The sequence below is a fragment of the Mobula hypostoma genome, chromosome 22 (genome assembly GCF_963921235.1).
Source record: "Mobula hypostoma chromosome 22, sMobHyp1.1, whole genome shotgun sequence".
NCBI lineage: Eukaryota > Metazoa > Chordata > Chondrichthyes > Myliobatiformes > Myliobatidae > Mobula > Mobula hypostoma.
The window spans coordinates 34,528,164-34,555,474 of NC_086118.1; the positions used below are offsets into that span (position 1 = coordinate 34,528,164).

The 27,311-nt window shown below is 40.0% G+C and overlaps 1 protein-coding gene across 2 annotated transcripts in view; it reads left to right on the forward strand.

Annotated features, from left to right (window-relative positions):
• Nucleotides 1–25,308, forward strand: part of rfng (RFNG O-fucosylpeptide 3-beta-N-acetylglucosaminyltransferase) — a 42,316-nt gene extending 17,008 nt beyond the window's left edge. The window contains exons 4-8 of one of the 2 annotated variants that reach the window (XM_063074432.1): nucleotides 6,992–7,145; nucleotides 11,334–11,419; nucleotides 18,496–18,661; nucleotides 19,488–19,586; nucleotides 21,275–25,308. In XM_063074432.1, coding sequence (XP_062930502.1) covers nucleotides 6,992–7,145; nucleotides 11,334–11,419; nucleotides 18,496–18,661; nucleotides 19,488–19,586; nucleotides 21,275–21,307 — 538 coding nt within the window. In that variant the 3' untranslated portion in view covers nucleotides 21,308–25,308. The remainder of the gene's footprint in view (nucleotides 1–6,991; nucleotides 7,146–11,333; nucleotides 11,420–18,495; nucleotides 18,662–19,487; nucleotides 19,587–21,274) is intronic. The other variant, XM_063074431.1, reaches the window with a different exon arrangement.
• The last annotated feature ends 2,003 nt before the right edge of the window (nucleotides 25,309–27,311 follow it).

Consider the following 27,311-nt stretch of genomic DNA (forward strand, 5'->3'; position numbering starts at 1 on the left):
GATTTCATCGACCCCATTTCATTACATTACATTTTACAAAAGTTACAAATTCATAGTCTTCAGGGTTACAGATATATTTCCACACCTTCTAGCTAGACCTCCTTTCTCACTCCACCTTTTTATTCTGTCGTCTTCCCCCGTCCTTTCCAGTCTTGCTGAAAGGTCTCGGCTGAAATGTCAACTGTACTCTTTTCCGTAGTTGCTACCTGGACTGATGAGTTCGTCCGGCATTTTGTGTGTATTATTTGCACTTACCTTTTTTCCACAGGATCATTAGCTCCATTCAGATGAATAGGATTGTCCTTCATATGGTATTCCTCCCTGGTGGAAAGAACAGAGTTGGATGCAGAATTTAGCTCGAGCCTCTTTCCAGCATGTCACTGTTTCACTGTTACCCTCAATAGCAACTACAGAGAAAGGGCAAATAGCCAAGTGCACTAATTCAGATTTCAAGGTTCAAGGTACAATTACTATCAAAGTATGTATGCAGTATACAACTCTGAGATTTGTCTTCTCCAAATAGCCACAAAACAAAGAAAATCATGGAAACCATCCAAAGAAAAACATCACCCCCCCATGTACAAAAAAAAACAAATTGTGCAAATGACAAGAACATCACACCCCCCCCACGCAAAAAAAAATCATGCAAACTGCAGCAAGGAAGAGTCTAAGTGAACTACAGTCCAATCCATAAATCGCAGATCCAGCACTTTGCTACCATCCTCGGACAGCATCGAGGGAGAGAGAGACGGGGAGGGAACATTAGAATGCAGGGGCCTTACCTCGGGAGCAGTGAGTGAGAGACCGTCACACGCAGATACCTTCCTCCAGCAGCCCCAGCAAGTGAGAGGCTGGTAAATGGTGCTGAACACTTGCTCGTGTCTTGCACTCTTTCTTGATTGGCGAGAAATGGCGTCGGTCATGGGCTTGCGCCCAGTCTCTAAGCTTTTTGACCTCAAATCTTCTCAAAGACAGCTAAGCGCCAGATTGCTCAGTTGATCTTCAAACTGCAGGTCACAGGCTGTAACAGAACCAGGAACATATTTAAAATAAAAAGAAGTAAAAGAAACAGTTTCTTCTTCACTGAGAGGACCACTTGCTGCAACCTGGACTTGGAGAGGGAGGAGGCGGCACAAAACCAAACAGTGATAGAGATGGTCACAACATCCCCAATGATGGCAGAGTAAATATTCATCAAGATGTGCCCTGAGATGTTAAGTTTCCTAAGCTGCCGTAGGAAGAACAATCTTTGTTCAGCTTTCCTAGTGATGAGCATAACATACTTGTTCCACTTCAATGTATAGGTAATGGTAGTCCCCAGGAATTCGAATGACTTGACATAGACACAACCTGACCTTATTTTCAAAGTGGGGACAGGCTGGTTGTCGGCAGAAGTCAATCCTCATTTCCACTGTCATGATAGCATTAAGCTCAGAGTTGTTACGAGCACACTATGCTGCAAGACATTCCATCTCTCCTTGAAAGCAGGTCTTATCATTGTTAGAGATGAGACCAACTACAGTTGTGTCATCTGTGAACTTTAGGATTTTAGTGGTTTTGTCTGTGGAGGTACAGTCATTTGTATAAAGTGAGGATAGGAGGTGTGAAAGGGCATGGCCTGCAGAGCACCTGTGCTTATAGACATTGGATTGGACAAGTAGGAGCCCAGCCTTAAGCACTGCTCCCTTCCTGTCAGGGAGATTGTAGGGTACAGCTAGTTGGGATAACTTCTTGTGGAGCAACTCCAGGACAATAATGTTGAAGGCTGAACTAAAATCCACAAACATAATCCTCATGTAGGTGTTAGGGGGAGTCCAAATATTGAAGAATGTAATGAAGGCACAAGTTAACTGCATCCTCAGCTGAGTGATTTGCTCTATTGGCAAACTGTAGTCGGTCAATAAGAGGATCAGGAATAAACTTCAGATAGCCCAACATCAAACATTCAAAGTTTTCCTAACTACTGAGTCAGAGCAACTGGCCTATGATCATTAAGTCGAGTGATCTTGTCTTTCTTGGGAACTGGAACAATTGTAACAACTTTAAAGCAGTCTGAAACAATAGACAATTGACAATAGGTGCAGGAGTAGGCCATTCGCCCTTCGAGCCAGCACCGCCGTTCACTGTGATCATGGCTGATCATCCACAATCAGTATCCAGTTCCTGCCTTATCCCCATAACCTTTGATTCCACTATCTTTAAGAGCTCTATCCACCTCTTTCTTGAAAACATCCAGAGACTTGGCCTCCACTGCCTTCTGGGGCAGAGCATTCCACATATCCACCACTCTCTGGGTGAAAAAGTTTTTCCTTAACTCCGTTCTAAATGGCCTATCCCTTATTCTTAAACTGTGGGCTCTGGTTCTGGATTCACCCATCAGCGGGAACATGCTTCCTGCCTGCAGCGTGTCCAATCCCTTAATAATCTTATATGTTTCAATCAAACCCTGCATAATTGCAAGGAGGTGTTAAATATCTCAGCAAAGACAGGTGATAAATGATCTATGCAGTGCCTTAGAGTACCAGTTGAGACGCCATCAGGGTCTTCAGCTTTCCTAATGTCCTGTTTTCCAACTAGTTTGTGAACGTCTTGCTTCACAGAACGTATAGGGTGGAATACTTGCTTCACAGAACGTATAGGGTGGAATACAGGAGGCAGGCTGAAGAAGGTGAATGGGGTTGGATTGAAGGGGAGATGGTGATATTGGAGTGGTTGTGAATGGAATGGGGTAAGGGGGTCAGCAAATCGGGATCAGAGGAAGCAGGAAGCGATAGATGTTATCAAATGGGCAATAAAACTGACTGAGCTGATTAACCAAGGTAGGAGAGGGGTAGACTTGGGAGCACTTCTGCTTGAAGTTGGGAAGAGTTCGTAGGGAACTCAACACTGCCCGGCTATTGTTGTTGAAGTCTCTCTCTAGTTAATTCTTGTAAGTGACTTTAGCACTTCCAGAGTTTTATTGCAGAGCTTGTTTCTCCCTATGTCCAGACCTGTAGGCATGACCCTTTGCAAATCTGAGTGTCCTCCACTCCTTGGTGAACCACGGCTTGTCATTGTTATTCCTCACAATGATCCTCTTAGGAAGACACACATTTTCACAAAAGGAGATGCAGGATGTTACAGTGTCAGCATTTTCACACCAACCTTCTATGACCTTCCAATCCGTGGAGTCTAAGCAGTCTCACCCTTCCAACAGCCTCAGGAGACCATTGCTGTCCAATGGTCCTGGCTGGTTCTGACTGTTCGAGTTTCCATTTATAGCTGGGAACAAGCATGATCAAAGTCAAAATACTCTTACTGTCAAAGAATGTACAGATATACCATATACAACGTTGAGATTCATCTCATTACAGGCAGTCACAAAACAAAGAAACCCAAGAGAAAGCATTAACTAAAAAGACCATCAAACACCCAATGTGCAGAAAAAAAATCTTGCAAATAAACATCTGAAGTTCATGAAAGTGAGTTGATAGCCGCAAAGCCGGTCATCACTGCAGCCAGTTCAGGAGCCATTAATTGCAGGCCACAGTTCAGTGCAGAGACGAGTAAACCCTGTGAAGCAGTGAGCTGAATCGACAGATCCTGATGCCCTGAGCTTTTTAATCTGTTTTATTATCCAAACCTGGTCATTCTTCGCTTTTGAATCTGGGCCCTTTGTTCTGATCCGCTCTCGGGCCCGGACCCTGCTACCTCGATTCAGCTCGGTGCTTAAATCGATCAAACCTCGGGTCATTCCCTGCTCTCAGGTTTGGGCCCTCTTGCCTGGATTTGGCCCGTAACCGACTTTTCCAATTTGGCCCAGTGCTTAAATTGATCAAACCTCGGGTCATTCCTTGCAGTTGAGCCCACCACCTCGCCTCCGCTTGCCTTGGTTCTGCCAGATTGAATCACCTCCAAGTCTGCTCCGCTAATGGCCAAACGTTCGCTCATTCCTCGCTCTTGGGACTGGGCCTGCTGCCTCAATTCAGCCTATATGCACCACGTGCAACCGTTTTACACCTTCGAAACTTCAGTTCACACCTCAAAAATGTCAGGTTGTATAGAGGCTCATCTCCGAAACCGAGGTTGCAGGCTATTAGTTGCAGTGATTGTTTACCAGAAAGATTGTAATTAATAAAGTAGCTAGTAGTTTTCTTTGTCTGCTGCAGGAAAGTAGTCACTCTGTTCACCAGGGCCATCTTAAATCGGTACCATGACCATGGCATGGTCAGAGTTTGCCAAGGAATGCTCAGGAGAAGGGGCAAAATGCCCCTTTAATTTTGGTATAGAAGTGGTCCAAAGTTCTGTTTTCATGCATGGAACAGCTAATTATCTGGTGATTATGTTTCATGTTACATTGGCTTAAATCCCCCCCCCCCAGTGAAAATGACGGAATTGGGAAATATGTTTTCCAAATGATAAAAGTCATCTGCCAACAGCTGTTGTGCAGACTGAACATTTGCATAAGGGGGAATGCAAATACTGGCCAGGATAACAGTGAAATTCCCTGAGTAGGCAGAATGGTTTACAATGAATAAGAAGAGCCTCTGAATCAGCAGAGGAAAAAGAAAGAATGACAGACACGTCCCTGCACCACTGTTATTTATAAACGCTTGTAACCCCCATTTATTTTCCTGTTGCCTATCCCCCACCCCTCACATGCCCAACTGCCTAACTACACCAGTGGGTAACTTATAGGGGCCAAATAGCCTAATAACCAGTACAAGCAACACACACAAAATGCTGGTGGAACGCAGCAGGCCAGGCAGCATCAATAGGAAGAAGTACAGTCGATGTTTCGGGCCAAGACCCTTCGCCAGGACTAACTGAAAGAAGAGCTAGTAAGAGATTTGAAAGTGGAAGGGGGAGGGGGAGATCCGAAATGATAGGAGAAGACAGGAGGGGGAGGGATGAAGCTAAGAGCTGGAAAGTTGATTGGCAAAAGGGATACAGAGCTGGAGAAGGGGGAGGATCATGGGATGGGAGGCCTAGGGAGAAAGAAAGGGGGAGGGGAGCCCAGAGGAAGATGGAGAGCAGGCCAGGAGTGATTGTGAGAGGGACAGAGAGAGGGAAAAAAAAGGGGGGGAGGAATAAATAAATAAATAAGGGAAGGGGAGGGGGCATTAACAGAAGTTAGAGAAATCAGTGTTCATGCCATCAGGTTGGAGGCTACCCAGACGGAATATAAGGTGTTGTTCCTCCAACCTGAGTACGGCTTTATCTTGACAGTAGAGGAGGCCGTGGATAGACATATCAGAATGGGAATGGGTCGTGGAATTAAAATGTGTGGCCACTGGGAGATCCTGCTTTCTGTGGTGGACAGAGCATAGGTGTTCAGCGAAACGGTCTCCCAGTCTGTGTCGGGTCTCGCTAATATATAGGAGGCCACGCCGGGAGCACTGGACACAGTATATCACCCCATACGACTCACAGGTGAAGTGTTGCCTCACCTGGAAGGACTGTCTGGGGCCCTGAATGGTGGTGAGGGAGGAAGTGTAAGGGCATGTGTAGCACTTGTTCCTCTTACAAGGATAAGTGCCAGGAGGGAGATCGGTGGGGAGGGATGGGGGGGGGGAACGAATGGACAAGGGAGTCACGTAGGGAGTGATCCCTGCGGAAAGCAGAAAGAGGGGAGAGGGAAAGATGTGCTTGGTGGTGGGATCCCGTTGGAGGTGGTGGAAGTTACGGAGAGTTATATGTTGGACCCGGAGGCTGGTGGGGTGGTAGGTGAGGACAAGGGGAACCCTATCCCTAGTGGGGTGGCGGAAGGATGGGGTGAGAGCAGATGTGTGTGAAGTGGGAGAGATGTGTTTGAGAGCAGAGTTGATAGTGGAGGAAGGAAAGCCCCCTTCTTTAAAAAAGGAAGACATCTCCTTCGTCCTGGAATGAAAAGCCTCATCCTGAGAGCAGATGCGGCGGAGACGGAGGAATTGCGAGAAGGGGATGGCATTTTTGCAAGAGACAGGGTGGGAAGAGGAATAGTCCAGGTAGCTGTGAGAGTCAGTAGGCTTATAGTAGACATCAATAGCTAAGCTGTCTCCAGAGACAGAGACAGAAAGATCAAGAAAGGGGAGGGAGGTTTTGGAAATGGAGCAGGTAAACTTGAGGGCAGGGTGAAAGTTGGAGGCAAAGTTAATGAAGTCAGCAAGCTCAGCATGCGTGCAGGAAGCAGCGCCAATGTAGCAAAGGAAAAGTGGGGGTCGGATACCAGTATAGGCTTGGAACATGGACTGTTCCACATAGCCAACAAAAAAGCAGGCATAGCTGGGACCCATACGGGTGCCCATGGTTACACCTATGGTTTGGAGGAAGTGGGAGGAGCCAAAGGAGAAATTATTAAGAGTAAGGACTAATTCTGCGAGATGGAGGAGAGTCGTGGTAGAGGGGAACTGGTTAGGTCTGGAATCCAAAAAGAAGCGGAGAGCTTTGAGACCTTCCTGGTGGGGGATGGAGGTATATAGGGACTGGACATCCATGGTGAAAATAAGACAATGGGGGCCAGGGAACTTAAAATCATTGAAAAAATTCAGAGTGTGAGAAGTGTCACAAGCGTAGGTGGGAAGGACACTTCTCACGCTCTGAATTTTTTCATTTCGGATCTCCCCCTCCCCCTCCCACTTTCAAATCCCTTACTATCTCTTCTTCCAGTCAGTCCGGACGAAGTGTCTGAGCCCAAAACGTCGACTGTACTTCTTCCTATTGATGCTGCCTGGCCTGCTGCGTTCACCAGCATTTTGTGCGTGTTGCTTGAATTTCCAGCATCTGCAGATTTCCTCGTGTCCAGTACAAACTGGTATACACAAGTGAAACCTCTGAAATCACAGGCAGAACAGACAAACTTCACACAGACAGCACCAGTGGTGGTCGGGATGGAACCTGGTTACTGGAGCTCTTGGCGGAAACACTGTCTGCCGCGCCACAACGCCACCATTCTAGTTGTGTGAACTTTTCCATTTACCTCTGCAATGACTAAAATATTAATTTGTTTCTAATCTTATTGCTTGCTTTCTAGATGGTTTTGCCACGTTGATGATGACAATTATGTAAACATTCGCAGTCTGGCCTACCTGTTGTCTGCATACTCGCACACCCAAGATGTTTATATTGGCAGACCAAGTCTTGATCATCCTGTTGAAGCTGTAGAGAGGATAAAGGGTGGTGGGTCGGTAAGTGTCATAAATGTGTAACAGCATAAAGAACTAACAAAACAACAATGAAAGAAATGTGAATCTTGAATCACCTTTGTCATTTATTGAGCGCATGGCTGAACTTCCATCAGTTTCCTCGCAATATCCCTGTATCTCTGGATTCCCTTAATATCTGGAATTCTATCCATCTCTGTTTTGAATGGTCTAATGAATGAATCTCCACAGCCACGGGGATAGAGAATTCCAAAGGTTCACCACCCTGTAAGTAAATAAATTTCTCCTGCACTCAGTCGGAAACAACTTGGCCTTTATTCTATGATGCCTGGTCTGAGATTTCTCAGTCAGGGAAAACATTCAGTCCTTCAAACCCTGTAAGAAATGAGATCTCCTCCATCAGTAGAGAATACATTTCTTGCCAACTCAATCTCTCCTTTGACGCAAACCCACTATCCCTGGCACTAGAATAATGAAACTCTGCTGCACACACTTTTACAGTCAAAATATATACAGTATTCAAGATGATGCTAGGTACATCCTCAGAGCCTTCATAGATTGGGCAAACCTAATCTTCCTGTCAAATGCATGCAACTCTGCACAATCATATTTATTTTTCAAGAAGGGGACATTCACTAATGATTTGTGCAAAGTTCATTTCTTGTTACAACTCTTCAATGAATGTAACAGACCTGCATAATATCCATGCAACACACATAAAAGTTGCTGGTAAACGCAGCAGGCCAGGCAGCATCTCTAGGAAGAGGTGCAGTCGACGTTTCAGGCCGAGACCCTTCGTCAGGACTAACTGAAGGAAGAGTGAGTAAGAGATTTGAAAGTTGGAGGGGGAGGGGGAGATCCAAAATGATAGGAGAAGACAGGAGGGGGAGGGATGAAGCCAAGAGCTGGACAGGTGATTGGCAAAAGGGATACAAGAGGATCATGGGACAGGAGGTCGGGGAAGAAAGACAAGGGGTGGGGGGGACCCAGAGATGGGCAAGGGGTATATTCAGAGGGACAGAGGGAGAAAAAGGAGAGTGAGAGAAAGGATGTGTGTATAAAAATAAGTAACAGATGGGGTACGAGGGGGAGGTGGGGCATTAGCGGAAGTTAGAGAAGCCGATGTTCATGCCATCATGTTGGAGGCTACCCAGACGGAATATCCATGCCTGGGTTAGTAAACGCTGGAGCCATACAAATGGCTGACAAAGATCTCACACAACACAAGGAGTATAACAATTTCTAGATGATAATATTCTTGACCATCAAGATCTGGGATTTTACATCTAACCTGAAATTCAAGTGGACCAGTCACTTAAATATAGTGTTATTAAGTCTTGAAAAGCTGAATGATCTCAATTCAAGGGAAGGTGTAAAGGAGTGAAAGAGGGAGAGACAAAGAGAAGGCAAAGAAGGTAGTAGGAAAGAGAGAGGGAGAAAAATCAGGATGGAAAGATGATGATGGCAGTGCTTATAGAAGGCAGTTTTAGCATAGAAAAGCAGGTGGATTTGGGATCAAGTGGAGTTAAAATCTTAGTAACTGGTAAACTGGATCCGATATGCCAAGTTTAGTATTTCACTCCATGCTTTTGGGTTGCATGCATGCATGCAAGCCTCTCGGGAAAGCCAAGTTGTTTATTGCATTGTATTTTTGTATGTGCCATACTCTGCCAGAGCCTCGGCGACCACTTTTTCAAGTGGTTGTCTTGGAGGAAAGATTCTGCGAGTGGTCCCCCACGTTCTTCTCACAGCGCAGCTTTTTTTTTACGGGGCCGAGTTGCGAGCTCAACACTCAACCCGGCACGGATGGGAAGCGTGCCCGGGAACGGCCCGACTGGGTTCGAACTCAGGAACCTTCGCTCCGGAGTCCGGCACTGATGTCACTGTGCCACCAGCCGGCCGTTGTTTATTGCATACAGTGCCTATAAAAAGTATTCACCCCCCACCCCCAGAAGTTTTCATGTTTTATTGCCGTACAACATTGATTCACAGTGGATTTAATTTGTTTTTTTTTTAAACTGATCAAACTCAGATTCTTTCATGTCAAAGTGAAAACAGATCTCTACAAAGTGATCTAAATTAATTACAAATATAAAACACAAAATAATTGATTGCAGAAGTATTCACCTCCAATTGGTTTTAGATGTCACATAATTGGTTAATGGAGACCTGTGTCAGTCAAGGTGTTACAAATGATTATAGCAAAACTGCACCTGTATCTGGAAGGTCTACTGCTGCTTAGTCAGTATCCTAGCAAAAGCTACACCAAGAAGACAAAAGAACACTCCAAGCAACTCTGTGCAAAGGCTATTGAAGAGCATGAGTCAGGAGATGGATACAAGAAAATTTCCAAGTCCGTTAATATCCCTTGGAGTACAGTTAAGTCAATCAAGAAATGGAAGGAATATGGCACAGCTGTAAATATGCCTAGAGCAAGCCATCCTCAAAAACTGAGTGACCATGAAATAAGGGGACTAGTGAGGGAGACCTATGACAACTCTGGAGGAGTTACAAGCTTCAGTGGCTGAGATGGGAGAGACTGCACATACAACGAGTTTCCCGGGTGCTTCACCAGTCACGGCTTTATGGAAGAGGGGCAAAGAGAAAACCACTGTTGAAAAAAAAACTCACATGAAAACTCAGCTAGCGTTTGCCGGAATGCATGTGGGAGACTCTGAAGTCAGCTGCAAGGAGGTTCTCTGGTCTGGTGAAACCAAACTGGAGCTTTTGACCATCAGACCAAACACTGTACATCATCAAAAACACAGCATCACTATCTTGAAGCGTGGTGGTGGCTGCATCATGCTATGGGGATGCTTCAGGCCCTGGAAGGTGTGTGAAGATGTAGGGTTAAAATGAATGCAGCAAAGTACAGGGAAATCCTGGAGGAAAACCTGATGCAGTGTGCAAGAGAACTCCAACTTGGGAGAAGATTTGTTTTCCAGCAAGACAATGGCCCCAGGTATAAAGCCAAAGCTACGCAGGATTGGGTTAAAAATAACAAAGTTTATGTCCAGACCTCAATCCATTTGAGAATTTGTGGCTGGACTTGAAAAGAGTTGTTCACTCACAATCCCCATGCAATCTGACAGAGCTTGAGCAGTTTTGTCAGGAAGAATGGGGAAAATTGCTGTGTCCAGATGTGCAAAGCTGATAGAGACCTATCCACACAGACTCAAGGCTGTAATTGTTGCCAAAGGTGTATCTACTAAATACTGACTTCAAGGGGGTGAGTAATTATGCAGTCAATTATTCTGTGTTTAATAATTGTAATGAATTTAGACCGATTTGTAGAAATTTATTTTCACTTTGACACGAAAGAATCTTTTCTGTTAATCAGTATCAAAAGAGCCAAATTAAATCCACTGTGATTCAATGTTGTAAAACAATAAAACATGAAAATTTCCAGGGGGCTGGGAGTGAATACTTTTTATAGGCACTGTATCTTGATTATTTAGTTATGGAGCTAGAGATAGCACAGATTTCTGTCAGAGGAGGTGATGGAATCAGATACAATCACAACAGTTTAAGAGGCAAGCTGAGGTAGGCAAAGCAAAGAAGGATATGGCCGTAATGTAGGAAAATGGGATTAGCGTAAATGGGCAAAAAGGTCAGCATGGATGTTTTGGACTGAATGGCGCATTTCTGTGTGTGTAACTCTATAAAATCATTTTCTGTTGTTAGAACCTTTATTGTAGATTCCAACATTTCTTTGCTACAGAGTATAAGTTAATGTCTCGGCAGTTCCTAGTTTTCTCTCACTCGTGTCTTAAATTGTGCAGTCACATTAGCTGCCTTCAAATCCGCAGTAACATTACAGAATCCGCAGAATTTTGGAAGATAATAGAGTCACTTCCTTCAGAACTGTGAGATGTCATAAGGTCTTTGGGATTTATCAGCTTTTAAGCTCATGATTTTCTCTGGAGTTTTTTTTAAACTAGTGCTCATTTCTTTCAGAATCTATTTACTGCTGGCAGGCATACTTGCACGCTCAAGCCGTTTCCTTAGTGACAGGGAAGAGACCCAGATACCAGTGTCTCTAAGTGGTACTGTTTATTCTCTCAGTTTGCCTGCACAAGTCTTGTAAAATCAAGTTCTGGGATCTGTACAGAATTGCATTTAGAATTCAAGCTCTGGGGAGATACAAATTTATCACTGTACTAATTTCTTTGGTTATTTTTATGAATGGCATGTCTTTTTTGTGCCTTTTAGACCTCTGTGAAGTTTTGGTTTGCTACAGGAGGAGCTGGATTCTGCATAAGCCGGGGGCTGGCATTAAAAATGAGTCCCTGGGCCAGGTACTGCTTTGAACTATTTATCCATTGGCTATTTACTTAGCTGCATGCATCAGTTTTCTACTTTTTCTGCCAAGCTTTCCCTCAATTCCCAACAGTCACTTATTTCACTTATGTTTGAAAATCATCACCATTGAGCCAGTGTCTATTTGACTTCAAAAATATTTCTATGTCGGCAAAGCAGCTTGGAATAATCTCAGGTATAAGAAGCATAATGTTAAACATAGGTCTTTCTTCTTGTATTTAATAGAGCCCATCTGATTACACCTTGGGAAACACTCTATTGTACCAGTGCCAGAAAAACTGGCAAAAGTCCTGTCACAGATTCCTGTGCAGAACTGGAAAAACTGCTGCTGTTTATTATCCCGTGCTTTGGAAGTCATGTTAAATCAAGACCCTACTTGTTTCAGTTCTTTAAAATAGAATAAACTTTGAAGGCTGCAAGGCCATCTCAAACTGCATTTTCTTATGCTCTGTACTCTGTATTGGTATTAGTATGTTTAGTTTTCATCTTAGACGTTAATTCCTCTTGTTAATGAGCTTTTTGCAAAAAATTGCCAGAAAGAGAAATTCACTGATATCAATGCTTGGTACAAGTTAAATTCGTCAGTGTTTACCCACTGAACTAACTTTACTACAGTATTTACTGTAAATGTTCTATACAGTGCGGTGAGGAGAGGTTGGACAAGCTAGGGCTATCTTCTCTCGAGCAGCGGAGGTTGAGAGGAGGTTTGAAGGAAATTTATAAAGTTATGCAATGGATAGCGTGGACAGCCACAATCTTTTTTCCCCAGACCAAAATATCTGGTCATAGCGGGCATGTATTTAAGGATTTTTAATCTTTTTTCCTGACTATCTAAACTCACATTGTGGGCACATGGATGAAAGACAAGTGAAGGGCTGTGTGGAAGGGAAGTGTTAGAATGACCTTGGAGTAGGTTGAAAGGTCAGCACCGCATTGGCCTGTGCTGTACTGTTCTGTGTCCCAAACGTTTCAAGTGTAGATTTTCTCAGAAGTAAACTTAAAAATGAACAAAATAACTACTTAGAACACAGCAAGAATATGTCATTTTATATATATATATAACTTTTATTGAGTTTTCAAACTTGATTACATGAAATAATAATATCTACCCTCCCCCTCCCCTTAACCCTTCCCCTCGATATGTACCCCTACCTAAAAGAAAGAAAAGAAAAAGAAAAAAAAAGAAAGAAAGAAAGACTGCCTGGATGTTGGAAGGTCTCCACATGCTCCATGGGATTTGAAATAAATTTAATATATTGTTACCTTCCCCAAAGGACCAACATCTTTATCATCGGAGCACCTAGAAATGGCAACCTATCTTTTGTAAATAAGGGTGCCAAATATTCAAAAATGTATCATATTTATCTCTTAAATTATAAGTAATTTTTTCAAGTGGAATACAGCTAAAAATTACATTATTCCAACGATCCATACTTAAATACAAATCCGATTTCCAAGTAACTGCTATACCCTTCTCGGCTACTGCCAATGCAATTTTTATAAATTCTTTCTGGTATTTATTCAATTTAAGTTTTGGTTTTATCCCTTCAATGTTACCTAATAAAAATAATATAGGGTTATTTGGAAGTTGAGTTCCAGTAATTTGTTCCAATAAAACTCTTAAATTTATCCAAAAAGGTTGAATTTTGGAACAGGACCAAGTAGAATGTAAAAAAGTACCAATTTCTTGATTACACCGAAAACATTGATCAGATAAGTTTGAACTTAATCTATTTATTTTTTGTGTGTAATATATAATTGGTGTAAAAAATTATATTGTACTAATCTGAGTCGAACATTTATTGTATTTGTCATACTGTCAAGACATAGTCTTGACCAATTTGTTTCATCAATATTAATACTCAAATCCGTTTCCCATTTTTGTCTTGACTTGTGAATTCCTTGTTTAAGTGTCTGTTTTTGAATCAGATTATACATAAAAGAAATAAATTTTTAAATTTTTCCTTTTTGAATTAAAATTTCAATTTCATTAGGTTTTGGCAAAATCATTGTTTGACCCAGTTTGTCTCTTAAATAAGCCCTTAACTGAAGGTAAAAAAAGAAAGTGTTATTTGATATTTTATATTTATTCTTTAATTGTTCAAATGACATCAATACACCTCCTTCATAACAGTCTCCTATACATCTAATCCCTTTTTGGTACCAATTATATAAAAGTTGATTATCCATTGTAAAAGGAATAACTCTGTTTTGGATCAAAGGTCTCCTTGCTAATAATACGTCATTTACAAAAATGATTTTCTACATTTATGGATCTTTATTATAGCAAGTGATTTCTATAAACACCCTATGCTGATGATTATTTATAAATTTTACACCTGATTGATATGAAATAAAATTTCACATGGATTACTTGCTCTTAGCAATCAGTCAGATTTAAAACTATGATCGCTAATAATCATTTGGTCTCCACCTGCATTGTGTGATTATATAAAAGCTATGCTTCTGTCATTCCACTGAGTAGCAAAGCAAGCAGGTATTAGTTGGTTAGAGTGCTATTTCACCTGCAACTTTAAATTTCTGGGTGTAAGCATATTGGATGACCTGTCCTGGGCCCAGTATATGGACGCAATCATAAAGCAATCGTGCTGGTGTCTTTACTTTCTTACGATGTTAAGGGAGTTTGACTTGCCATCAGACACTCCAACAAACTTCAGCCCATGTACTGTTGAAAGTGTCCTCACTGGTTGCATCATGGTCCTGTACAGCAATTTCAATTCTCAGGAATGTGAGAAGTTGCAGAGAATAATAGACTCTACCCAATACATCACAGGCACATCCCTCCCCACCATGAGTGATATCTACAGAAGGCAACATTTATCATTAAAGCTCCCCACCATCTAGGCCGTGCCATCTTTTCACAGCTACCATCAGACACGAGGTACAGGACTCTGAAATTCCACACCACCGTGGTCAAGACAGCAACTTTCCTTCAGCCATTTCATTCTTGAACCAAAAAGCAAAACCCTGATCATTACTGTTTAGCAACACTGGGCACTTGGACCACTTTGCACTCAAATGAATTTTTTTTATCTTCCTTTGTTCTAATTAGGTTTTTCTTCTAAAGATTGTGTATAACTTACGTTTAATTATTTCTTGTGAATGCTGCTTATATGATGCTACATGCCTATGATACAGCTGCATGCAAGTTTTTCATTTCACCTCTGTCGACGTGAGGTGCATACGATATAAACACGACTTTGATTATGAACTTGATGCATGCATATACACGCACAGGGCTGGCTTTCAGTTCTCAGCTGTATTCAATTGGTCTTTAGACTATGTGTACTCTAAAAACAATCATTCACTTTTTATTCTGCTAACTGCAGCTGTTCCCTTCCAAGTTAGTTGCTATCTGGTTAACCAAGGCTAAGCCTCCGATGAATTTTGCTTTTCCGCTCCACTTCTACACTTTTGCAGCTGATGATTTGCATCTCCTTTAAGTGCTGCTCTTTCCCATCCAAAGCCTTGTTATGTTCATGACTTGCAAACCAAACTTTACAGTTGTTATATGCATATTTAACAACAGCCTTCAAACCAAAGAAGTTAAATGCTGGGGAATATGTGCAAATTCAAGGCCTTTGGATCTAATGTATTTAGAGATGAAATTGATGCACTAATTTATAGATGCTTAAAGGGCTTTAAAGTAAGAAACAATAATTCTGCAACTCCTTGCAGTATCCTCATAGTAACTGTTTGATAAAATGGTTACTGGTAATCAGTTACTTAAAACTACCATTTCTTTTTGCAGATAAATCTATTTCTTCTTGCTATTTAGGCAACTGAATGTTTGAGCTGTTTAATATGTTGGTGGATACATTGTGGTCAGCTAAATCTAAGACTTCCTGATGACTTTGAACTCACTCTTTAGCGTCTGATTGATTGAAAAGCAAAATTCTGATGTGAGATTAAAATAGATGGAACATCCCTTGTTCTCTTAACTAGTAATTCTCAACCTTTTTTTCTGCTCATGTCCCACTTGCGACTTGCATTTACCTCTGTGGCCCCCACCCTCCATCATCTCCATTAGTCGCTAAAGTTTTTTTTGGTCAACTGTACTAATTATTTGAATATATCATCACTATTTATGTTTTTACAGGTTATAGATAGTGTATGTTAACTATGTTACAGGTGTACAGTACATGAAAAATAAAACTATTTCAGAGCTCCAAATAGGATACTTTATTTATGATATATATAATACTCTTCCTTTCAGCTGAATGTTACTGCTGAAAAGTTTGAATTTTCCAGGGGAAGTGGTAACAGCCTCTTTGCATGATATGAGCTTGCAGTTTTTTTTCCTTGTAGCTGTTTATTTAATAAATTCAGTTTTTCAAATATATCTGGCAGGTAAAATATGTCAGACTGAGCAGTGACGGTTTCTTCTCCAAACTGCTTATCATTAAGAAATGCTATAGTACTATCAAGAAAAGTGAACTGAGCTTCCTTTCAAAATATGATAAGTATCAGGGATTTAATGGAAGTTGTAGTGGTAGATAGTGATGCAGTGATAGACTTCACATGTTTACACCTCTCTGCAATTTAGTTGTTTCTGGCAAATGACCCAACTGCAGCCTTCATGTCACGTTTCATAAATATTATATCAGGCATGGGTCAGTGGAAGGCATACAGAACTCAGCCTCCTACAGCAGCGGTCCCCAACCACCGGGCCGCAGACCAGTACCGGGCAGCAAAGCATGTGCTGCCAGGCCATGAGGAAACGATATGAGTCAGCTGCACCTTTCCTCATTCCCTGTCACGCACTGTTGAACTTGAACATAGGGTTGCCAACTGTCCTGTATTTGCCAGGACATCCTGTATATTGGGCTAAATTGGTTTGTCCCATATGGGACCGCCCTTGTCCCGTATTTCCCCCGCTAAGGTAGAGCGTTTCTATGAAACCTTTCGTGCCGAAATGGCGTAAAGCGAAGAAGCAATTACCATTAATCCCAGACCCAAAAAATAACCTAACAAATCATACCAAATAACACATAAAACCTAAAATAAATAACAGTAACATATAGTAAAAGCAGGAATGATATGATAAATATACAGCCTATATAAATTAGAAATAATGTACTGTATGTACAGTATAGTCAGGAAGATGAAGGCAAAACCGATCTGTGGGGAAAAATCGGCACGTACACGCATGCACACATCGCACACAGGTGCCTGCACAAGGCTTCATGATTATGGTAGTCTTTCCTGGGGTAAAGTGTCCCGGGATTTGACTGTTACTTTTGTCCCTTATTTGGGAGTGAGAAAGTTGGCAACCCTAACTGTAAAAGACATGCTGAGGTGAGTTTAACCCTACTTGAACATCACCCCCCCACTCCGGTCAGCCGGTCCGCAAGAATATGGTCAATGTTAAACTGGTCCGCAGTGCAAAAAAGGTTGGGGACCCCTGTCCTACAGCATACTCGCTGATTAGCCGTGCTGCAAACAAACACACCCCCATCCCGTCAGCAGTTTGTGATTTGGGGGTGGATGTGGAGTGTGGCTCAGCGGGGCGCCCTGCAGGATGTGAATAGTGATTTGCGCATTGTCAAACAGAAGCAGAGACAACAATTGACATTCTGTGCGTGAACAAGAGACATACACACGTGTGGTGCTATGCTGTTTTGCTGCCTCTTTGCATCATCTGGCATATCTTCCCATTCATTTCATTCAAGGTTTGAATTAAATTACATATGTTTATTTCTTCATTATTTGTATATTTTAGTAATATTTCATTAAAACAGTAAACTTATCATGGCCCATTCAGAAACTCCTGTGGCCCCCAGTTTCTTGTTTTTTTACTTGTGGCCCGTATGAAATATGGCATGACCCCCGGGAAGCCATGCAGCCCACATTGAGAACCATTGCTCTAAATGCCTGCAGTTTATTTAATTTCTGAATCAAGTTACCGTCATGTTTTGTCAAGGCAAGCATTTACATTTTAATGATAGAAAAGAAACAACTATAAGGGATATGAGAATAATAATGGAAGCCATAAGTGCAAAACAATAAGGATCAGAAGTGGGTGAGTCTTCAGGATAAGTACTTACCGTAGTATTTCCTGTTAAACATTCAATGTAGTCAGTGTTACTTGTTAAATTTGCATCCATAAACCAACAACAAAAGAGCCTCGTGCATTTAAACTATGAAAAATACATGTTTTAATTGCTACCACATAGATCAAAGGTTAACATTCAGACTCTCTGACAGTGGTGTCTGAAAAGAGGATGCTGTCCAAGTTGCATGCCATCTTGGACAATGTCTCCCATCCACTACATAATGTACTGGGAGGGCACAGGAGTACATTCAGCCAGAGACTCATTCCACCGAGATGCAACATAGAGCATCATAGGAAGTCATTCCTGCCTGTGGCCATCAAACTTTACAGCTCCTCCCTTGGAGGGTCAGACACCCAGAGCCAATAGGCTGGTCCTGGACTTATTTCCTGGCATAATTTACATATTACTATTTAATTATTTATGGTGCAACTGTAACGAAAGCCAATTTCCCCCGGGATCAATAAAGTATGACTATGACTATGACTAACCTTAGAGGAGCTGGTTACAAGAATACTCAGTGTTGAACAGAGTAACTGAGGGTCTCCCACACACTCCCTCATCCTATTGTTAGTCTTTCTTCCTCATCTGTTCTTACATTGGTACTTTCTGCTCAGGTTGTTTCAAAGGTTGTTGATCTTCATTTTAAATTTTATACTGAAGCACAGAAAAAAGATATCCTTCAGAATCTCTTGACATTTGTGGTAAGATACATCTTATCTTACCACAAATTACATTTGAGGAAAGTTCAACTCTGTGTAAGAATAATGAAAACCACATCTCTTGTTCATATTTCTTTGTCCTCATGCCTTCAACCATGTCCTCTGCAATTCTTCCTATATTGTCTTCTGATTTGAAAAATCACATTCAAAGCTGAAGTTGTGATGATTTCCTAAATTCTACAATCAGTGTATTTTAATTGCAAAAATGGATGAAGTTTACAATTTGTATAAACTTCACTTTTTCATTTTCATTAATAGTTTTGGCAACTTTATCAGTACGGCGGAGAAGATCCGTCTTCCAGATGACTGCACTATTGGCTACATCATCGAAGGTCTGTTGGAGGTGAAGATGATTCACAGTGACCTATTCCACTCACATCTAGAAAATCTGCAGCAGATCCCACCGCCTATCATCCCCAAACAGGTCAGGCTCACCAGACCTCTTGTTAAAATTACTTAGATTTATCTTTCTCTTATTCACTTCCCCCAAAAGCAGTCATATGTTTTGGTAATTTTTGCATGGGGCACCAATGTTATATCCTTTTGTCCAGTCACTAATTGGGCCAATGCAGTGACTTCTAACAGATTATTTGATGGATGACTGGATCAAAACCAAGTCTAATACTACCATAACTTAACTAGCACCACATTTAGCATGTTCAAGGGGTGGTTGTGAGTTACAGAGCAAGTTTGTAGTTAACCTAACGAAAAGGTAGCCTCCCTCATTCATACCCAGTTGCTTTCTGCTTTGAGCGTACATCAGCAATCAAACCAGGGTCACTGTGATTTGTAAGCTCCAGTTCACCCCCACTTAATAGAGGTAACTACTGGTTTGACTGGGCTCCCTGCAACTCCTTGTATGGATGCATCCAGTCTTACACCCACCACGTTACTTGACACAACGTTACGTTTGAAACTTCTTTCCATCACCTTGCGGTAGTGGAGTGGTGGATCATATTTGGCAACTTATGCTGTTGATGTCAAAATATTACATGATACATTCTTCCTTTGTTGCTGGTGTCAGTAGGCACAACAGCATTGACCTTTATTGTATTTCCTTTCCTGTCCGTGAGTTAATTGAACCAACCAATTTGAAGAGAATTCATCGGATGACCAAAGGTGCAGTGTTCATTTTAGCTGCAATTACCAAGGATAAATTCTGTTCCCAAATTCAAAAGATTCTGAATGTATTAACTAATTCTACTACCAAATTCAAAAGATTCTGAATGTATTAACTAAATTATTAACAGCAATTGTTTTTAGGTTACATTAAGTTATGGAAGTTCAGATATGAAGCGGAATGTATTGAGAGTCCAAGGACCTTTCAGCTTGGCAGAGGATCCTTCACGGTACAGTGGCTTGATTTATATTTTCACTTCCTAAAGGTATCTTCTATATTTACCAGTGCCTCAAATACTTTATAGTCAATCCTCTATAAAACAAGTCAGAGATACTATTTATAAGGTAAGGATTTCCAAGTCTGAAAGCTTACTTAGGATAAAAGTTATGTGAATTTACACAACACCATAACTAAACATTTTAATTATCAGTCCCGATAGTTTATTAAGATTGTCTTTAACCAAAAAAATTTGATTGACAGCTTTTCCTCAGAACCTAAATGTAACACATAAGCAATTTAAAATGTTCAATCATTCAAAATGTAGGAAATCTAATTAACTCTTCTTTGAACTCGCTTGCCGCGTGTAGCAGACAGAAAGAAGGGTTTAATCTTTTGATGGAAGAAGCAATTGATCAGTTTTAAGTTAGACAGAATAATATGAAAATTGATGCTTGTAATTGTTAGAAATTTAAAAAGTAAATGTTTTGAGCATAAATATGTACGATAACTGGTTTCGCATTTAAATGTAATTCTTTTCCTTTTCTTGTCTGGAGAAACTGGGTGAAAATATGGCCAATATTAATAAGTAATAGGTTAACAAAAAATACACCGGTTGGTTAAATATAAGTTTCACTACCTTTCTTCAACATATAATTAAATTTGTGGTAAGATGCACTGTTTAATAATTGGCTGTATGAAAAACATGACATCACGTGATCTTTCAATATTGTATCAATAAGAACTTTGATTAAAAATTTGGAATCTGCATATCTTCTGCCTTAAGATGTGAGAGTTAAATGGCATAGTCCTTCCATCCTTCTGCCATTGTTCATGTTGGCTTTTATTTCTTAGAATACTGTTAAAATCTAAAATTGTCTAGGCATTTCCTTATTTAATGCTAATTTTCAAGTATCTTCTATTTTATGACAGAATTTTAACCCTTGAATCTAGCTTACTTTATTGCATTCATCTCTGGTATCCTGGCTGTAGAGGGAAACCTTGTTCTGTTGTGAGGTGTGTTAAGATGGATGCTTATGGTAGTACCAGATGGCATTGTTGATGTATGGTTGGAGGCAATAAAGCAAGATTAGAGTTGCAGTTAGGATGTATTTTGTTATAACATGGCACAAGCCATACCATCTGCTAAAGGTAACTTCCAGCTTTTAGCAGATATCTCTGACAATCTACTTGCAATGTAATAAAGCAACAAATTGGAACTGTCAAATGTATCTTTAAGTTCACTTCATCAGATCTAAATCTCAGAGGCATTTGTTGGTGTTCTGTATAAACTTGTCTGAAGATTAATGCCTATATCCTGGATTATCTTTCTCTTGATATTTTTCCAATTCATTTTTCCCATGTCTATTTCAGCCTTGTCAAAGGCTGCCATTGGGTTAAAATGACTTGAGTCTTTTTTGTGACATCTTCCTATTTCCCTTTAATATTATATACAAGAATATTTTCTTACTAGTTATGTTCTTGGGACCTGCATCAATGCATAATTATAATGGTAAACTGAGCATGGATGTGTGGATACCGAGGGATTTTCTGGTTTTCGCCAGAACTTCAAGCCATTTGCCATCCTGACCTCATTCTTACTGTCTTCCTCTCCATAATGTGCATCAAAAAAAAAGGTTGTCATAAATTAGAACTCATTCATTACAGGGCCTGCTCTAAGATCTACTTCTTTTCCTCCAGGTTCAAGTCTATTCATTGTCTCCTCTATCATGATGTCTGGTGTCCTGCAAAAAACAGTGACCAATGAAAATAGTTCTACCTCCTTTTTCCATCAGCTGCATGTTTCGTGGAAGCTTCCAGGGAGTGAGATAAAGGCCTTCCTCTAACGGAAAGGAAAAGCTGATGCTCCAGGAAATTTGAAGAAGTAATCGAAGCAGATATCACTTTCAGATGAGTCACTACACCTGCACATGTTCTGCAAAAGAACTAAAAACCAAACCTTGAATATCATAGTAAAAACGTCATCTCTATCATTAGAACTTGGATTTGGTGGACTGTGTCTGAATTAATGAGTGTGAAAGCTGTGTGCCAAAGTGTGATAGCTATTCCTTCTGAACTGAACCATCTCTTCTGCCTTGCAATTTAAAAAAAAACTTGAGTTGATCTCATGAAAACAGACATTTTTCATTTTTCTATTTGATTATTACAGTTATCTCTAGCAAAATGTGGTTGAATGGTGTCATCCTGTTAGCTTGGAAGTTTAGACTCCTTTCTGTGTATGTGGTGTGTGCAATTTGTTCTAATGATAACAAGTTGGCAGCTTGTCAGTGTTCGTTATGCAGTTTTAGGCAGTCAGCAGTGAAACTCTGTGCATTCTTACACAGATGCCTCATTACATATTGCAGCAATTGTCACTTACATCTCCATGAGATGGTGATTTCCTATTGATGCATATCACTGTTGCTTAATAGTGCCATATACTGTCATAATTTTGGGACATTTGCCACTGAATCATCATAATATATTGACTGACTAACTAGTCACGTTCCAGTACCAATGCAGAGTAAAATTAGTACTGAGCCAAACAACAATGTTCAAGTTATTGAAATGATTTGATTACTTTGACAAAATGATCATAAGATGGTCTTGCTTTCTAATTAAATGTGATCACACTACCTGTGCAGTATTATGTTACCATTTCAATCCTAAATAACTTGCTTAGCTCTCTGTTTTACCTGGTAAACCAATGACAAAACCTGTTTCATTTTAGGATTTTACTGCAGCAATATACACTAAGCAGTTCTTTTAAAATCTGGAATACTTAATCAGCTCAGTGCAGTCCAGTAAATCATTTTGTTTCAGATAGAGTATAACTTCTGAAAATGTATGTAAAATAATTGCTTGCTTTCAAAAATAAAGGACTGAATGAGCAGAATGAAAGTGTAGTCTAAATTTTTAAAATGTTTCTATAATTATACAAAACTCATCTACAGTATATGAGTAATTGTAAATGGGTTTAGTCCTTGGTTTACTTGTTACACAACTGTCACCTATTTTATCTTTTTGTACTACTTGTTATTCTATGCAGAATTTTGTGGTACTTTAGTAATATTCTGTAAAGTATTAAGAAGCCAGTAAATGTGGGTCTACCTAGTCTGATTCTGGAGCAAAAGTTTAGTTAGATGCTCTAGAGTTGGTGCCAAGTCTGGAACCATTACCAATCACAGTTAGCAAAAAAAAACTGCTAGAGGAACTCATTGGGTCAGGCAGCATCCATGAAGGCAAAAAGAGAAACAATGCTTTCAGTCAAAATGTCAGCTATCTCTTTGTCTCCATCTATGCTGCCTGACCCACTGAGTTGCTCTGGCAGTTTGATTTTTGCTCCAAATTATAGTATCTGTGGTTCTTGTGTCACCAGTTGCAGTTGTTTGGTCATCTGAGCATCCTTGTTTCTTAACAAATGGTAATGTTTAATGCCACCAATGCTGGCATTACTGGGCTATTTTCAATTCCACCATTAGCAGAACCTCCACCATTGGGATACATAAAATTTATTTATCAATTCTGACAATGCTTATGTTGAAAGCTATACTGCTGGTACTGTGTCTATAATTTTTGTAAGTACACCTCTTGCCTAGCTTGTAGCAAGCAGATCTACAGTCTTCAAAGATTGACGATTGCACTATCACTAAGTTTCAGTATAAATAAAGGGAAGATTCCACATTATGGGATTTGTATGCATTACATAGCTTTATAAATCTGATTATTGTGCATTTGTATATACTGGAAATATTTGCATTCAATACTCAATAGAGCATAATTGCAAATGCAGTTGTAAATTTTTACAATCCTTCAGTGTACATGGATCCGAATCCAAATTTTACTTGTTGTCTTAAAAATTCACATTATATGGTGAAAGAAATTTTAATATTTTGAAGGAATTAACAACTTATTCACTGAAATCAAGTTTTTCGAATCGACGTGTGAATATTGATTTGGAGAATAATGAACATTACTTTCTCAGCTGTCTTAAATACAATATTTCTAAACCTTCCCATCTCAAGATTGTTCCTTTTTTGGACATACGCGTGGAATAGGCTCTTCTGGCCTTTCAACTCATGCTCCTCAGTAACCCCTGATTTTAGCCTAATCATGAGATAGTTTATGACCAATTAACCTACCAACAGGTATGTTTTTGGACTGTGGGAGGAAACCAGAGCACCTGGAAGAAACCCACGCAGTCACGGGGAAAATGTACGAACTCCTTACAGGCTGTGACGGGAATTGAACTCAGGTCACTGTAAAGTGTTGTGCTAACCACTGTGCTACTGTGCTTCCCCTTCCTGGACTCACAGTCGGGCAAGTCATGTTTATGTGATGAACTTATCAATAACTAAAGATTATTATCACTGTACATTTGTGAGATAAGTGTTCAATTATAACAGTAGTGTGTTCTGTTAAAGGTCTAATTAACACAAGGGAATCTAATCTTTAGTTCATGCTTTGAGGGCCTTGTAAAGTTCAAATAAGGATGTAAGAGATGTACACTGTGTTTAAATTTAATTAAAATTGGCAAATGATAAAAAGAATTTGGAGGTGGAGACCTGAAACTCAGAATCCCGAGTGTCCTAGTGGAATTCTAAGAAAATTACAAAGATCTTGTTAAAGAGGTTCTGTGCCATTGCAAAGAATTTCCCATTTAAATTGAAGGACCAAAATCCACTTTCAGAGAGAAATGGCAATAAGGAGTAGTGATTTTTGCTCTAGTGATTAGACTCTCTTAAAGAATAGAGACAGATGGAGCAGTGATAGCTTTATGGTAAGTGAAGTGAACCTTACAGATGCTTCAGGTGGCACCAGGGAACATAATTCCAATAGAATTACATGGATTATGGAATAACTTGGTTCCCCAGAAATTTAGAGTACTTTGAGATTCCTAATGGTTATTGTGAATAAGTATTTGCAATACTAAAATGACTGTGAAGAAATTAGATGCTTTAAGAAGAAAATGCATTTTAGTTCTTTATTATTTGCTTTTCATAATAGTTATTTGCTTTTAGAATTGTAAATTTAAATGTTGATCTGTTCAGGTTTTCAGCTCAAGACTTTTATGATATTTTTGGATTAGAAAAATAATCTTGTACGTAGGTAATTTTGAAATTTTGTATAATTTTGTGTCTTCCCCAGCAGAATTTAAAACAAAACAAAAATGTAACCACTAATGTATGCATAATTTAACTAGACAACTGTCCCGGTAAACCTCAGAACCTGCTGAACAGCACATTACAATGGACCCTTTTTCAGAGTTAGTCACTAGGATATCCAGGATTGAATAATGCAATAATTACTGATAATCAACAACATGATGCAATCACATCCAATGAACTACAGTGAAACCAGACAAACAGTTACTTGTCAGGATAATAAATGTGGTAAATTGGGCTATACTGAAAACAAAAATACTGAACTGGTTTGATTTAGCAATGGTTCAGCAGTGACTCACCGAGGTTTCAGAAAAATTTGCTAATACACAGTATTATTATTGAAATGTAAAAATAATATCTTATGCATGTTTACAGCTGCAAAGGCCAAAGTTGTTTTTAAATACTGCAATTATATTGTTGGATAATTAAAAACTGGAGATTCTTAAACTTTATGAATTCAAGATAATGCAACTTTAATGATGATGTGTTGGAGGGTTTGGAACCAGACCCATCAACAGCTTGTTGACTAAAATGTAGACTGTCGTTAAAATGAAAAAAAAAAGATTAAAAATGAAGAAAAAAAGATTTTCAGTCTTGTTATCTTTAATAAGCTATTTCAAATACATACTTTATCATGCAACTTTAACATACTCTTTTCAACTTCAATCAAAAGTTGTCTTGATTTGGTATCATTCCTCTGAACTAAGTTATTGGTTCCAATCAACTCCAGAGATATGAATATATAATCTCACCTCCATTATTAAACATACCATTTTCAGATGCAGTAATTCTGAAAGCCTATTGCAATATTCTGGATGTGCTGGATGGAAAGAGATTTCTGACTTTTTGGAAACACATTAACTGAAGGTGTCTATCTTCTCAGTTGAACGTGCAAGGTCCCATTGTTGTATACAAAGAACTACAAGGAAGTTCTCTTTGGAGAATTATTATTATCTCTTTTGTATGGTCTTACCGTAATTAAAATTGACTGTTGTGTAGTACACAGTGACTACTCTTCAAAACTATATTGCTGAAATTCTGAAGCTTGACATTAAAGAGCAATCTCAACTGTTAATAGAATGGCATGGCAGAGAAACTGCAGTCATGTTTGTCATCAAGAAAAGAAAATGTCCAACAGTGGTAACTACGGAGATGTCTCCCTACTTAATTCTACAGGGAAATTATTGCCAGGATCCTCCTCAACTGCAGCTTCCCAATAACCAAGGAGTTAGTCCTCAATTCACAATGTGGCTTCCATCCATCAAAAGATACAGTGAATATGAATGTCATTAAACGAGTACTCCAAGAATAACTCTGGGTGTACCATCAGCTACATGTCCATGGTGTTTACCTTACTAAGGTCTTTGACTCGAGCAATCGGAGGACTGAGAAACACCTTCAAGTTTGGCTGTGTGCAGAAATGGATCTACTTACATTCGCTCCACAATAACATGCAAGCCTTGATACAAACCAATGGGTCCCAAACCAAACTCAAAAAAGATTTGTGTTAAACTAGTCAATTGTGCTAATGTTTTCTCACTGTCTTGCCTCCAACAAACTTCCCACAGGAAGGGAGCTGGTCTTCAGAAATTACAGAAAACCGTTCAACCTGTAGTGACTATGTTCCAAAACTGAGGTCATCCTGAACTGCAGACAGTGCTTACATTTGTGGATGCTCAAAGGCTGAGCTCCAGTACGCTGTTAATTCTTTCAATGAAACATAAGAAAAGATGGAAAGACCTAGGTCCTCATAAGGCTGACTTTCAGGAACCAAAGTAATGAAAATATTCTGCACCTTTTTTTTAGCTAAAGAGACTAAATTTCTACACAATACTTATCAAGGCAGTAAGATATTTACAGTAAGCCATCTTCTAGCAAATAAGACTAACAGATACTAATTGCTTTTCTAACCATTTGCCACACCTGTACATTAGTATATTTTAATGATTTATGTACAAGTACACACAAGACCATAAGAACAACAATAATTCCCAGTTACTTGTCATTTAAGAGGGGATATTACTCTCTGAGAATTCATTAAAATTTGGGCCATAATTTGCTACATTGCATTTTCTCACTCTTAACCGTAATAATAGGTATTTTGTATGAAAAATGTTATAGGGAACGAGAAATGAAAAAAAAAATGCACAAAGCCCTAGGTGTGTTTACTTTAAAGTTTTGTAAATTTGTAAGAACTTCATGAAGATTTTCCCAATGCAAATTGCTGAGTGGCTGGTGGGGAGGAACGGAGATCACTGTGAGGGGTTGGCGATGCATTGAGGGAATGTTGGGGCAGAGACAATGAGCTGTTGGTAGGAGGAGATGCGCTGACTGAGCAGAGCGTACATGGCAAATCCGTGACCTCCAATAAGTTGAGCAGACACACCTGCACTCCAGATCACTGAGGATCTGCAGAGGGGCAAGTTCACTGCGAATCCATGAGAGACTGGAGCCAAGTTTGGCTTGTAAATGTGCCCTGGTGACGGGTGCTGACGAAGGTGAGGAACCTTGGGCTCAGCTTGAAGTATAGCCAAGTGATCAGTAGTCAGGGAGAGGGTTGATTTGAGAAAGAC